General features: G+C 44.0%; 1 protein-coding gene across 1 annotated transcript in view; it reads left to right on the top strand.

Moving 5' to 3' along the window:
* rock1 (Rho-associated, coiled-coil containing protein kinase 1) overlaps positions 1-14,160 on the top strand; it is a 60,567-nt gene that overhangs the window by 20,137 nt on the left and 26,270 nt on the right. Inside the window, exons 3-10 of the mRNA XM_080546744.1 lie at positions 262-362; positions 583-720; positions 5,641-5,816; positions 6,697-6,781; positions 7,382-7,526; positions 8,304-8,442; positions 12,344-12,435; positions 13,724-13,883. Coding sequence (XP_080402870.1) covers positions 262-362; positions 583-720; positions 5,641-5,816; positions 6,697-6,781; positions 7,382-7,526; positions 8,304-8,442; positions 12,344-12,435; positions 13,724-13,883 — 1,036 coding nt within the window. The remainder of the gene's footprint in view (positions 1-261; positions 363-582; positions 721-5,640; positions 5,817-6,696; positions 6,782-7,381; positions 7,527-8,303; positions 8,443-12,343; positions 12,436-13,723; positions 13,884-14,160) is intronic.

The raw sequence follows: 14,160 nt of genomic DNA, 5'->3' as shown, positions 1-14,160 counted from the left end.
CGGCGCACTTAACCAAAAGGGTTGACAACTGATGTCCAGGAATCTGGCATACGACAGTTCTACACTGGTCCTCCTGCTGAGACACCCTGCAGAATAAGCATGTTCATAACTCTGCATAATCAGAACATCAGCCCTGAGCTGGTGGATAATGCTCCTTCTGTGTGAATCGGTGTCGTCACCCAGCGCTATTAGCCTCACGTTGAAAGCTCGCGCTTCTTTAATGACAGGCCTTCCTCTTAACGTCATTCCTCCCCCCACCAGATAAGGACACCATCAGTAAAATCCGGGACCTGCGCATGAAGGCAGAGGACTATGAGGTGGTCAAGGTCATCGGGAGGGGGGCATTCGGTGAAGTTCAGTTGGTGAGTTTCTTTTTCTTCTTCTTCTTCTTTTTTCCCCCCTGCTTAATCGTACCAGAAGTAATGCGATGAAGTCCATCATCTGTCTTCATGATTCAGATTCAGATAACATTTGTTGCCAATTATGTCGAAACACTGAAGGAACTTGCTGTCGCATCGGTGTGTGGGTGCTGGTCCTTTTTTTCCACAAATATACAACAAGCGACATGATTCTGTCCCTCAGGTAAGGCACAAAGCCACCAGGAAAGTATACGCCATGAAGCTGCTAAGCAAGTTTGAGATGATCAAGAGGTCGGACTCTGCTTTCTTCTGGGAGGAGAGGGACATCATGGCCTTTGCCAACAGCGCCTGGGTGGTGCAGGTATGACCTAGTTGTACTCACTTATTCCTCCCTTAGCTCAGCTGCTGTTTCCAGACCGCTGCTTCACCACATATGCACATATATAACACATTCTAATGCTTAGGTCTGTTTCACCACATACTGTATGTAACACATTCTAATGCTTAGGTCTGTTTCACCACATATAACACATTCTAATGCTTAGGTCTGTTTCACCACATATGTAACACATTCTAATGCTTAGGTCTGTTTCACCACATATGTAACACCTTCTAATGCTTAGGTCTGTTTCACCACATATGTAACACCTTCTAATGCTTAGGTCCTCATGTCGGGATCTGATGTAACCATCAGACTTTTCTTTAGAAAAATGTGAATACATTTCCGCGTCGTTGAAAATCGCCACAATGCGTGGCGCCACAATGCGTCGTGCGAGTGTGGCGCAGAGGACCAAACCGCAGACCATGTTATCCTGGATTGCCCGGTGTACCACCCACCCAACGGGATGCATGGTCTGTCGGTATTAGATGACGAGACGATGACGTGGCTTCTGGAGGGGTGTCCAGAAATATAGCCCGGGTGAGCCCCTCAACCAGGTCTCGGGGTGGTAAAAGGGTAGCCCCTCGACCCCGAGCCTGGTGGAGTGGAGAGGAAAAACAACTACCCATACGCCGAAGAAGAAGAACGACACAACGCTAGTCAACTAACACAGCTTGTCTTGTGAGCCTGCCAACAATGTAAAGTAGCGTTCTAGTTAACTAGGCAGCAGTGGGGATTACTCACCCAATCCATTGCGTTGTTGCAGTATTTCGGCTAGACTAGCGAGGTTGTGTCGTGATTCTCAACAACGTTGAAACGTAGTTCCGTGTTTCAAAAGAAAAGTCTGATCATTTTGGTTGGTTGCCGACATGCGGACCAGATGATCAGACCGTGTCACATGTTAGACCTGGAACCCTTAACTCCCTGACAGACCGTGTCACATGTTAGACCTGGAACCCTTAACTCCCTGACAGCATCAGTCCGTTTGGTGTGCATTCAGACACCTCATCTAAACCTTCCACCCCTGAAACAATGACAAAGCTTCTCTGTTCCAGAACATTCATACATAGACGCTTTTCCTCTAATGCCACGGGTCCTTGAAATCCTTGAAAGTTTGTGAATTTGAGAAAAGAAAATCAAGGCCTTAAAAGTTTTTGAAAATATACATGGGTCATTGAAAGTGCTTGAATTCCCCCCCCCCCTCTCTCTCTCAAAAAATAATAAAAATAAAGTTTTTTTTAAATTAATTTTTTACGTAATTCTAGTACATGAGTCACATTGCTTAACTTAACACAGTAACTTTACACATATTTCACAATATTGTTTTGCTGTGCAGTGTTTCCGGTACCATTGCCTTGGGGGGGCGGGCCGCCCTCCCAACGGAACCCCCCGCCCCCCCAAGAAAGAGGAATTATTACGGACGTAGACACCAAACATCTGACAAGCAGGCTAAAATATCCGCGTTTTTTAAATGCACCCAACCCAAATCTGGCGAGTGGCAAGCCCATAGGCTCGTTGGTAACGTTAGTCCGCCGTAGTCTCGCGTAGCCAGACCTATCTCCACACTTCGCGCTGTGCCAGCGCTGGAGAATAATACAATATTTTGTGTGTGCGCGCGAGACGCGAGAGTTTTTGCCGGCTGTGATGTCTGCAGATTGAAAGTAAGCAAGTTCAAACGTTAGCAAATATAATTGCTGAGTGTTCTGACAGAGAAAGTTGGTTAAAATTGGTCGTTATTATCGTGACTAGAAAGTGTCTGACTATAGTTCCATAGTGTAAATAGTGTCAAAGAACTAGCTAGCTAGCTAGCTCAGAGGTGATGAGATGAGCTAGTCTGCTGCACACTTGCCAGCTAAAGAGCTAACTGGAGGCACTTTATTATTTTACTTAAAGTAGATATACTATCTTTCTTATTCTGCTAGAGTTGGGCTTCATGGTAATACCATAATGGCATATTTACAGTACATGGACAGTTGATTGAAGCATTGGAAATGTCTGTTTTTTATAGTTGGACATAAAAAAAAAATTCAGGTGAGAGAGTAAAGTCAAAATGACATGATTATCTGACTGGATTGCCCACAGCAATCCAATATTCAATTATAATTATGTTATAAATTGATATGGATCAATTTATGCCTCTTATTAGATTATAAATACTCTGGCTGTTTTGTTTACCTTTTGGTTGACAGCAAAAGGGAGAGAGGAGGATAGAGAGGGAGAGAAGGAGAGAGAGCAGGATGGTGTCAGCACACCAGAGAGAGAGACAGCAAGAACCAGGTGAGAAAGTGGACAGGTAGTCAAGACCACATAAGTAAGTAGCCTTGAGAACCGATGGTTCTGGAGCCTAATGGCCCATAGGGCAGGAGCCTATCTCCTGTTTCCGTAGCGTGAGGCGGCTTAATGTACAAGTACACCCCTGGACATGACGCTGGTATGAGGCAGGGTCTTACCCCCTGGAGGGGGGGGGGTCCATGCCACGGTCCATGCCACCCCCCCAAGGCAGCAAACCTAGGGGAAACACTGCTGTGGTAGAGAAGGCAAGAGACCATCTAGTGTTAAGGCCAATGCACACGGCGTGCGATTTTGTCGCACGACAACATTCCATTCTCAATTCTTTGAATTATTTCAATTGGTGTGAATGGAGAATCGAATGTTGTCGTGCGATAAAATCGCATCGCACGCCGTGTGCATTGTCTCATTCAAAACAATGGAATCGAATTCGGTGGTGCGACAAAATCGGGGCTGTGTGCATTGGGCTTTAAGTGCTTGAATTTGATGTTTCAGAAGGTGTGGGGAACCCTGTAGGGCTGCAACTAACGATTATTTTGATAATCGATTAATCCATCGATTATTGTTTCGATTAATCGATTAATCGGATACAAAAAAGCGGGGGGGAAAGATTTGCAAAAAGTGTTTTTTTTTTTTTTGGATTTATTTTGCACATTTTATTTTATGGTTTCTAAATCAGCCAGGCCTATACATGAGCAAAATGAATAAGTATTAATAAAAAATAAAAAATAATATAAATAAAAAAGGCTTTGCTACATCAAATAGGTTTAACAACAGGCCATGGACTATGGCGGTAGATTGTTTCAATAAAGTAGTTGAACTCTAGCTCAATACATGCATTGTTTTAGGTAATAACTTTGCTTAATGTAAAGGTCAGTAACCCAAAGTGCAATATAGGCTACAGACAAGACACTAATGTTTTTATATAACAGATATGCTCCAAAACAATGCAATGTGTCCTCTCACTCCATACAATAGGCTAGGCTACAGTCAGTGCCTCACTCTAACTCACGGGTAGCTTGGTAGGCTACCACTAGCTAGCCTTTAGCTTATCACCTCTGCTCTACCACTGACGTTAGCCAGCTAGCTAAATACACTTGTCATGCAATATTGAATTCATGAATGCGAGCAAACACTCACTGGCTATCGCATTACATTACAGTCATTTAGCTGACGCTTCGCCAGAACTCACACTAACGCATTTGCATGGAGAGCAGGAGACCATGGAAGGGCTGAGCCCAGCAGGACTTATATAATAAAACAATAGGAAGTTAGCTGTAACCCTCCTCTATAGAAACATAGTTAGTGTAACCCTCCTCTATAGAAACATAGTTAGTGTAACCCTCCTCTATAGAAACATAGTTAGCTGTAACCCTCCTCTATAGAAACATAGTTAGTGTAACCCTCCTCTATAGAAACATAGTTAGTGTAACCCTCCTCTATAGAAACATAGTTAGTGTAACCCTCCTCTATAGAAACATAGTTAGTGCTCTGGTTCTCAGCACAGCTACGCAGACTACAGCTGGACGAGCAGCGTAGTGACAGTCAGCTAGCGGCAGCAGCGAGCTAACCCTGTGATATGATGATGGTTTGTCCCCAATGAATGAATCAATCGAAATCACCAAGGTCAGCTCAGGTTGGACAGTTTGAAGATATTTATTCATCTGATCAGAGATCCACATCGTCCATGCACCACAATGTGAATGAGCCTTCTCTCCCTTGCGCACAGTCTTATGGCCCAAATTACTGCTGAGTTAGCCATCAGCTGTTTAGTGTCAATCATGATTCTGCTGTCAACTCACTAACATGAGATCCCCTTTTCTCCTTCTTTACCCCTTAACGGGCTGTTCTCCCTGGCAACCTCAGTCATATGATTCCTGCCTTTCCCTAAATATATTGACCTCTTGACCCTCTCTCCTCGCTGGCTACTTGACCCACTTTCCTCACTGAGCAACAGTTCTCCTGACCCAGATATGGGACAGCCTAGCTGGCAGTTTCACAACATATAGCTGACTAGTGAGTTCATGCTTAATGTCTACAATTTATCTATGCACACTTGATAACACATCATAACACCCTGCTAGCTAACTCACTAGCATGTCCTGACAGCAGACAGCAGACAGCTTCACTCTCAAGGCTTTTGAGTAGCATGATTTAAATGTAGCCGCCGCGCCGGTGTAGGTACCGGATTTTCCCACTTTTCCGGTTCCGGTCATAGGTTCTGCCCTTTCCGGCCATAGGTAGCGCTATGATTCGCTATGATTCGCGATGCCTACACCGGCCGCAAGACAGCGTGGCGTGCGTCAACAGGAAGTAGGTTTGTTATGGAAACAAAACCCGAAGAAAAAAAATAATAAAGTAAAAAAAAAAAAAAAAAAACGACGACGACGAATCGATAATGGCATTCGTCGCCAACGAATTTCGTTATCGATTATTATCGATTTAATCGATTCGTTGTTGCAGCCCTAGAACCCTGTGTCTGTTTTTGCTTTAATGTCTGTTTTTGCTTTAATGTGTGTGTTGCTTTAATGTGTGTGTTGCTTTAATGTGTGCGTTTGCTTTAATGCGTGTGTTTAATGTGTGTGTTTGCTTTATTGTGTGTGTTGCGTCCAGCTCTTCTACGCCTTCCAGGACGACCGCTACCTCTACATGGTGATGGAGTACATGCCCGGCGGGGACCTGGTCAACTTGATGAGCAACTACGACGTCCCAGAGAAGTGGGCCCGCTTCTACACGGCCGAGGTGGTGCTGGCGCTGGACGGGATCCACGCCATGGGCTTCATCCACCGGTACTGTGGACGCTTCAGTCTCCTCTCCTCTCCTCTCTCCTCTCCTCTCTCCTCTCCTCTCTCCTCCTCTCCTCTCCTCTCCTCTCCTCTCCTCTCCTCTCCTCTCCTCTTCTCCTCCTCTCTCCTCCTCTCTCTCTCTTCTTCTCTCCCCTCTCCTCTCCTCTTCATATAGAGGTGCTGTCAGCCCAGTGAATAAGGAAACATTTGTTATTTTACGTTCACAGCTTTCATGCCAAACGAGAATTTCTCTTTTTCACTGCACATTGAACAGCTACATTTTTTGCTGCCCTCTCCCTTACATATAGAATACCCCCTCTTGCCAACCACTGTATTTACAGTAATGGTTTATTCTAACCCCCCCCCCCCCACACACACGCACACACACACACACACACTCCCAGACAAACCGCATATACTTTTTTCGCGGGCCACCTCGAACACTTGGTGCAATGAGTGGAGTGGTGCAGATGACTTGGGATATTGCTTGCGTTGTGGTTGGCAGTTAACAGATCATAACGAGTGAAAGTAGTTTACAAAGTAATAAAAGAATGAGTGATAATGATAATGAGTTGGCAGTGGTCTTCTTGGCTTGTGGAACCCAGACGATGCTCGTAGTAGCACTACATTGAGTAGTAACACCAGTCAACTGATAAACCTTGCAGGATGCAAATTCTTTCGGTATTCGTAACCTTGACAACCGTGGTTTACCTCAAGGTCTGGGCTCCGGTAGTGGTGTTCGTTCTCCAGACTTGTCGTTGGAAGAGTTTTGCTTCAGTTACATTTTATTTTATTTTTTTAATGTTTTGGTTGTGTCATGTTTTGGGTTTGAGAGGTCCTTTTGTTATTTAACTGTGTGTGTTTTATTGTGTATGTTTTTCAGGGACGTGAAGCCTGATAACATGTTGCTAGACAAAGCAGGCCACTTGAAGTTGGCAGACTTTGGGACCTGTATGAAAATGAACAAGGTATGGGGTCTAGTTTCTCATGGCGTACCATGACTGATAAAGGCGGACTAACAAATGATGAAACAATAGAATTAGTGTTAATTAGGTAATTAATTAGTGCTAATGCATGTTATATTGAAAATCACTCTGCTTTAATATTCTAGAACAGGGATTAGTCAGACCTGGATCAAGTACATATCATAGCATAGCTATCATGACATAGCCTCATAGCATAATTGCCTAAGTCATATTTTGGCCAAATTGAGATATCCGCCTAACTCTACTCTCCTAACACTGCTGATTCACTGTGCATTATTGCCCATATGCCATCAGCCTGCCATGCGTGTTACATTCCAAAATCACTATCTGCCCAAGTCATCTGCTTGACATAGGTGTGTTTGACACTACATACAAAGATGGCTCTGCTGACCACAAGCGAAGCACGACTTAGGCAATTATGCTATGAGGCTAACGATATGTATCTGAAAGTATTTGAGGATATACACAAACTATTCCATTGTACCCTTGTAACCTGTCAAGCTGTTTGGTGTTTGACCCGTGTCTGGGGATTGTTCAAGTCCAGATAGAGCGGTTGTGACATGCTGCCGTCCTCTCTCTCAGGACGGTATGGTACGATGTGACACGGCCGTGGGGACACCTGACTACATTTCGCCCGAGGTACTAAAGTCCCAAGGAGGAGACGGATACTACGGCAGAGAGTGTGACTGGTGGTCCGTCGGAGTCTTCCTATATGAGATGCTGGTTGGTGAGTTCCAATACCAAGGTTTTATTCTAGCTGCTGCACCATATATGGTCCATATAGAGTCGGTTGTTCTAATTCTGATGCAACGAGAAAGCTCCCCTGCCTTTCTCACAATAACAATCGAAATAATCTGCCATTTGAAATGATTGTTCTGGAGCACAGTATTACCGTACATGACATAGTGTTTTAATGCCCTTTCCACATTTGACCTCATGTTAGCACAGCATGGAAGATCTTCCCTTGATTTCTCCTGTTTTTTTGTTATCCCCCACTGGGCTGGACATACCACAAGGATGAAGTCAGAGAGAATAGTATCTCGTTGCTCCAGCGTTTTACAGTATCCTGTGTTTCACATCGGCCACGTTTTTGTAGAAAAGCACACATCGATGTTTCAGAGTCCAACAGTCTTGTTCTATCAGAGTTCTCCCCAGGACTTTTGAACAAGGTGGAGCTGGATTGCGTTATCAAAACCGACAACCGCTAAATTAAACAGAGGAACATAGTAATGCTTTCGCTTTCGTTTTTTTTCCCTTCTAACGACGACGTCATCGGCAATCAAAGATAAAGTTCCTCTCAGTTTCATACGCGCTGACATGTTGACATAGTGGCTAAGTCAAGTCAACACGGTAGCGCAGCAGAACCCTGAACATGGGTGTGTTCTCTGGAATGGCTCTTGACTTGGCAGAACGTGTTGTGTTTACAAGTGTACTTTTGGAGTCATTGTTTTGAGTTATTGCCGAGCCCGCGCTAATCCTGTGGTGGTGGTTTGTCTGCCGGCAGGTGACACGCCTTTCTACGCCGACTCGTTGGTGGGGACGTACAGCAAGATCATGAACCACAAAAACGCCCTGACCTTCCCCGACGACAGCGACATCTCCAAGGACGCCAAGAACCTCATCTGCGCCTTTCTGACTGACAGGTGAGATGGGGCTGGCGTTGCTAGTTTATTACAGGGTTCCCACGGGTCCTTGAAATCCTTGAAAGTTTGAATCTCAGAAAAACAAATCAAGGCGTTAAAAGTTTTTGAAAAAAGACATGGGTTATTGAAAGTGCTTGAATTCCCCTCTCTCTCTCTCTAAAAAAAAGAATATATATATTCAAAAAAGTTTTATGTAGCTCCTTCTCTCTGTATTGCATATTTCACAATATATTGTTTTGCTGTGCTGTAGTAGAGAAGGCAAGAGACCATCTAGTGTTCACACATTCAAGCCTCTCTTTTTAATTGTTGTCTGTGAGCGGATAGTTCCTATTATATACATTCTGATCTAGATCTGTCTTAAACTATGCTGTGTTGGGTCCTTGAATTTGAGGGAATTGAGTCTTGAAAGTCCTTGAAAGGTGCTTGAATTTGATGTTTCATAAGGAGTGGGAACCCTGTATTAAGCCTTTTGTTGGTTCAACATTGACAGAACATGAAAATGAATAAATAAAATACAACACAATAGCGTGTTCGAGGGCAACAAGAAGTTCTCTACCTGTGGTAAGACTTACACTGTGTAGGAAGACAAAGGGCCAATCCCAATCCACCCCTAGCCCTTCGTTTTCACCCCTATGGCTTGATTTGCGCCTTCACGTTTAGGGGGAGGGCTATCCCAATTCATATTTCATCGAGCCATGGCTTAATTTCGAGGGCTAACTATGACTTCGTTTCGAGCGATTCCAGGACCAGACTAGCTTTGAAGCCATAGGGGTACGCTACCCCTTGATTCCAGGATGCATTGCGAATCATCTACAGAAATCTTATGTCGCTCTATTCAATGCGGAAATGTCATTTTACTTTCTCTGTAATTACTTATTAATAAATATTTGAAAAATTATGATAACCATCTTATTGTCTTAGTTTAATGTCATTACAATGCATTATAGACCTTTTATTTATCGCTTTTATGTCGGTGCTGTGTCTAACGTTACAGTAACGCAACGCTGCATGACAGTCGAGCATTTCAGAGATGTACAATCATAAATCAATTATTACCTGTGGCGTTTGACAGCGGATGATGGTACACATATCTAAAGTTATCTGTCAAATGTTCGGCTGACTTGTACATGATGCGCATTTTTACCTATTTCCATCTGAGCAGTTGTTATTATGTAATATTATTAATGGGTTGTATCATTCATTTAAATGCATTATAGACCTTTTCTTTAACAAGCATTATAGACCTTTTCTTTCTTTTATTCTGCCGATGTGCTGTGTGTCTAACGTTACAGGCTGCATGACAGTCGAGCATTTCAGAGATGTACAATCATAAATCAATTATTACCTGTGGCGTTTGACAGCGGATGATGGTACACATATGTAAAGTTATCTATCAAACGTTAGTTTAATGTCATTACAATGCATTATAGACCTTTTCTTTATAACAAGCATAAAAAAAAATCGCTGTTATGCCTGATCACTTCCATTAGACTACTAAAGCAAGACACCGGAGCACTCATATCTGCGCGTTTGTCACAGGCTGACAGTCACCCTGGTGTTCCTCTGCCCCGGCAACCTACGCGATTAACATTTCAGAGATGTACAATCATGAAATAAATTGTGGTGTTTGACAGCGGATGATGGTAGACATATTTAATGTAAAGTTATCTCTCTAAAGTTTTCTATCCATGATAGGCGCGAATCCCCCCCCCCCCCCCATTAATTAACTAGGACATGTAGTTAATTAATGCAGTGGACAGCGGCTGTTTCTCCAGCGTTCCTGTCACTTCGGATTTCGGAACGTCATAAAATTAAATATGTAAGTCATGCATTTTTCCATGTTTCCCATTGATGGTATATGACGCCGTAAATTTAACTTAAGTTCAGCCGCGAAGTTGTTGCACTGTTGTCCTAAATCAGTGCAGACTGGCAGGGTAGGAGCACAGGTTTCATACAGGTTAGAGCGCCGTTATTCTGTCATGGTCTGACAATGAAGCATTGTTCTTTTTTATTTGATGACTTGTTTGATCGATTGATAGCGTAAAAGTCAGTGTTTCCTCCAGGATTTTTCACATTAGTGGCGGAGTAGTCGTCTTTCGCGCGCGCAGCCCGTGATTTTATATAGAAGGTGATCAAATACCAATATTGTTATGTACGACAATATGTCATTGCAGCACTTTGTTGCACTTTACGACGTCACGTTCTGTACGTCCGTTAGAGCTTTACGACTGTGTGTGTGTGTTGTCAGAATGAATGGCACTTGCCAGTAAACGGAGCTCAGTTTGTATACCTGTGTGGATCTACATTTATTAGCATAACACAAACATAATAAATTAGATAGAACAACCCTGTTCATTAATGTTCATTAATGCTTGAGTTCATGTTCATGTTCGCACTGTTACTGTGTTGTGTGCCAATGCACCCCTGTGATTGGTGGAGGTCACGGGGGGGGCGGGTGCTGTGTGTGTGTTGTTGAGTCCGTTGGGAGAGAGAGCTCCGGTGAACTAAGAAAGTTGTGTATGAGATAGTTTACAATTAAACGCACAGATTACATGAGAGAAGCTATCTGTCATTATTTCAACCACTGTCCAAGTGGGGAGTGGGGACGTTACAATACTTTCGTTTTAGAACGAAACGTTAGCCGCTAGCAGCGTTTTTAGCAGTCACCATTCTTGAGCAAAACATTCAAATACTCGTGTCGTCTTGAATTGTTTTCCGATTTCAATGTATGACGCATCATTTGAAAGCTTACCATCTCTAGTTTCAGACTATGTAAACAAACGAAAAATTACGTAAGCAAATGGTTATTATTTATCTGGTATAGATACCACTTCTGCGCCGAATGTACCGCCGCCGGCACAAATCCGCACCCGACATTGTAATTACCGTAATTTCTAAACAGTTGTGCTATCGAAAAAATTCCAACTGTCCCTGAAAGCTGAGATGTTGCACTTCAACCAACATATAGGGTATTACGGTAAAATGTGACGTGACGACATTCTCAGAGTCAGTTTACTCACAGTGATTGGCGGAGCGTTCAGGGACACATGCTTTTTTTCTGTTCTCCGGTCATAATAACTCGCTGCCTTTCTGCGCAGCCTGAATCAAAGTGGACTGTCTGAATCAATTAGTGGCGGAGGAAATTCATTCGTGGCGGCCCGCCACCAATAAATGTATATAGAGGAAACACTGAAAGTGAAGTTGTGAATGAGTCGCGAACGTCAATGCTTTTCTACCATATTCCTGATGACGTATCAGTCTTGAAGGGTTGTCCCTCTTCCATGATTTCTCAGGTGTGTTGATAATAAACAAAAAAAGATGCTTATAGCACACGCAACAGAAATAAACACAGCTGAAGAAGGCATTGCGAGATGTGAGAATTCGCCGGCAACATAACGCGTCACCCGTACCGCGTCTATTTAAACCACTGTTGATGACGTAGCCGCCGTGAAGGGCTGTCCCAATTCATAGGGGTAGATTTCAACCCCTATGGCTTGCGGCTCTGTTCGAAGGCCTTGGCTTCGAATCGAGTCACACTCGAAAACGAGCCATAGGGGTAGAAAAGGGAATCGGGATTGGCCCTTAAACCAGTTCGGTGCAATGCCAGAGAGGCCAACACACAGTTAGAATATTGCGGTCGACTCTATCAAAGCTGCACTAAGGTCAAGGACAGGGAGTTTTTTGATGTCCAAGTTAATTCTAAAACGTTTCTGTGCTGTGATGGGCCCGGAAACCTGACAGATTTTTTTCAAAAATCAATCATGATTTCTTTTCTTTTTTCTTTTAAGTAAAAAAAAAAAAAGTCTAAATGTATTTATCCTATTGTATTGAGAGAGTTGGTGTCGAGTCTTCAGGGATTGTAGCGTGTCTCAACTGTTTTCTACGGTTTGTTCCTACACAGGGAGGTGCGACTGGGTCGGAACGGGGTGGACGAGATCAAGAGGCACCCTTTCTTTAAGAATGACCAGTGGACCTGGGAGAACATCAGAGAGAGTAAGTTCTGTTCAGTCTTTCCTTTCTGCCGGTTCCTCCTCCTTCTCAGCAGTGTTGACTGTAGATGGACTGGGGATACGTCACAAAGACAGCTAGGAATATTCAGGATTACCCAAAGATAACCTGCTTCGATTAGGGTTGGGGAAGCAGCGAGAATTCTGCTGATGTTTTAGCACATACACTTTTGTTTGTTATGTCGAGCATGTTTTTTTTCCTTCATTATCTTCTGTGCAATATCAAAGGGAAGGCCTGTAAAGAAATGAGGCGATTCCTTGCGAGAGGGTGATGATAGGTTCTTGGCACAAGCCATCAGGGTAACGTAGAGTAAGCCAGCCCCTGGTCCAGGTTCCAGCTTCAAGATAACTCCCTTATCGCAGTTCGTGATAGACCCCTCAGACAGGCCATAATGTGCACTTTCCAGTTGAACCTACAGTGGACAGTTGCAGGAAATTCCAGAGAAGTAACCACTCATTCAATATCATTTACAAGAATACAAGTGGCCTCTCTCACTTTTGCAAAAAGCAAAACGATAGTAAACTGTTGATATGAGGCTGAGAAGGAGGAAAGCTAATCATTGGCAAATGTGAGTGTGGTTGGAGCAGAGAGATTAGAAGCGCGGGGCTAAATCCAGCGGCTGTAGCCTGTTCTCTAGTGGGTTTATATTAAATACTCTGCACGGCTGCAGTCAGCAGTCTGGCTTGGCCGCCCCGGCGATGCCACCAGCTGTCCTGCTCCCCTCGCTGGCTGGCTTCCCTCGTCTGAAAAGAGGCCCGCCAGCCAGAGAACCCTCACACCCCCGGATTACCCATCAACTCACTTCGACCCCCCAGTGCCAGTTTATATCAGTCTATCAGTCTTTATCTTCCTCCCAAGGTCCTAGGTCATCAAGGGGCTATTCCTAAAAGGTAACGGCAGAGATAAAGATCAACATAGCTGACACAGGGTTTATAGTGTTTTTATCGCCCCCTTTCCCCCAATGGATAATCTATGTTTGGCCAAAGGCAAGGTTCCACGAAGAGACAGTTTGAGTTAGTTTCCACCTCAGCGTTCGTGTTTGAACGTGTATGCGCCTTAACCAAGTTGCATGTATGTATATCTGTGTATGTCTTTTTATTTTTTTTATTTGTATAACTTCCCCTTGCAGTTAGTAATGATTCCGGCTGTGGACATATCCTGCACGTCATCCCTTCTCTCTCTCACCCATCCTTCCCGTCATTTCTCCAGAAAAAAAAGGAATGTTTTCTCATCAATGTTAAAAGTTCTCCTCTCTCTCCTCCTTCTGGTGCAGCGGCTGCCCCGGTGGTGCCTGAGCTGAGCAGCGACATCGACACCAGTAACTTTGACGACATCGACGAGGACCGGGGAGACGAGGAGACCTTCCCCATACCAAAGGCCTTTGTGGGCAATCAGCTTCCGTTCGTGGGGTTCACTTACTACAGCAGCCACCAGTGAGTCTCTTAAGCTGCGACGGTACCGTTTGGCCCGTAGCTTCGCCTGCTATCGTCAACCGTAGTGGGTCACGTTTGAAGTCTCACCTACTACTAGCATTCATCAGAAGGCCTAAGTCTTGAGTTGTAATCAACTCGAGTTGATGGTATTTGCCACTTAAACTCTGATGGCCTGTTTATTTATTTAAGGTTGGTTTTAGGGAGAAATTCTTGGCCGAAGCCGAAACCGAAATGAAGGAAACACTTAGCCGTATACTGAGTGCATTCAAACACTTAA

The sequence above is a fragment of the Nansenia antarctica genome, assembly GCF_963989245.1.
Source record: "Nansenia antarctica genome assembly, chromosome: 16".
Taxonomy (NCBI): domain Eukaryota; kingdom Metazoa; phylum Chordata; class Actinopteri; order Argentiniformes; family Microstomatidae; genus Nansenia; species Nansenia antarctica.
The sequence above is the reverse complement of the archived record's forward strand: the minus strand, read 5'-3'. Positions and strand labels throughout refer to the sequence as shown.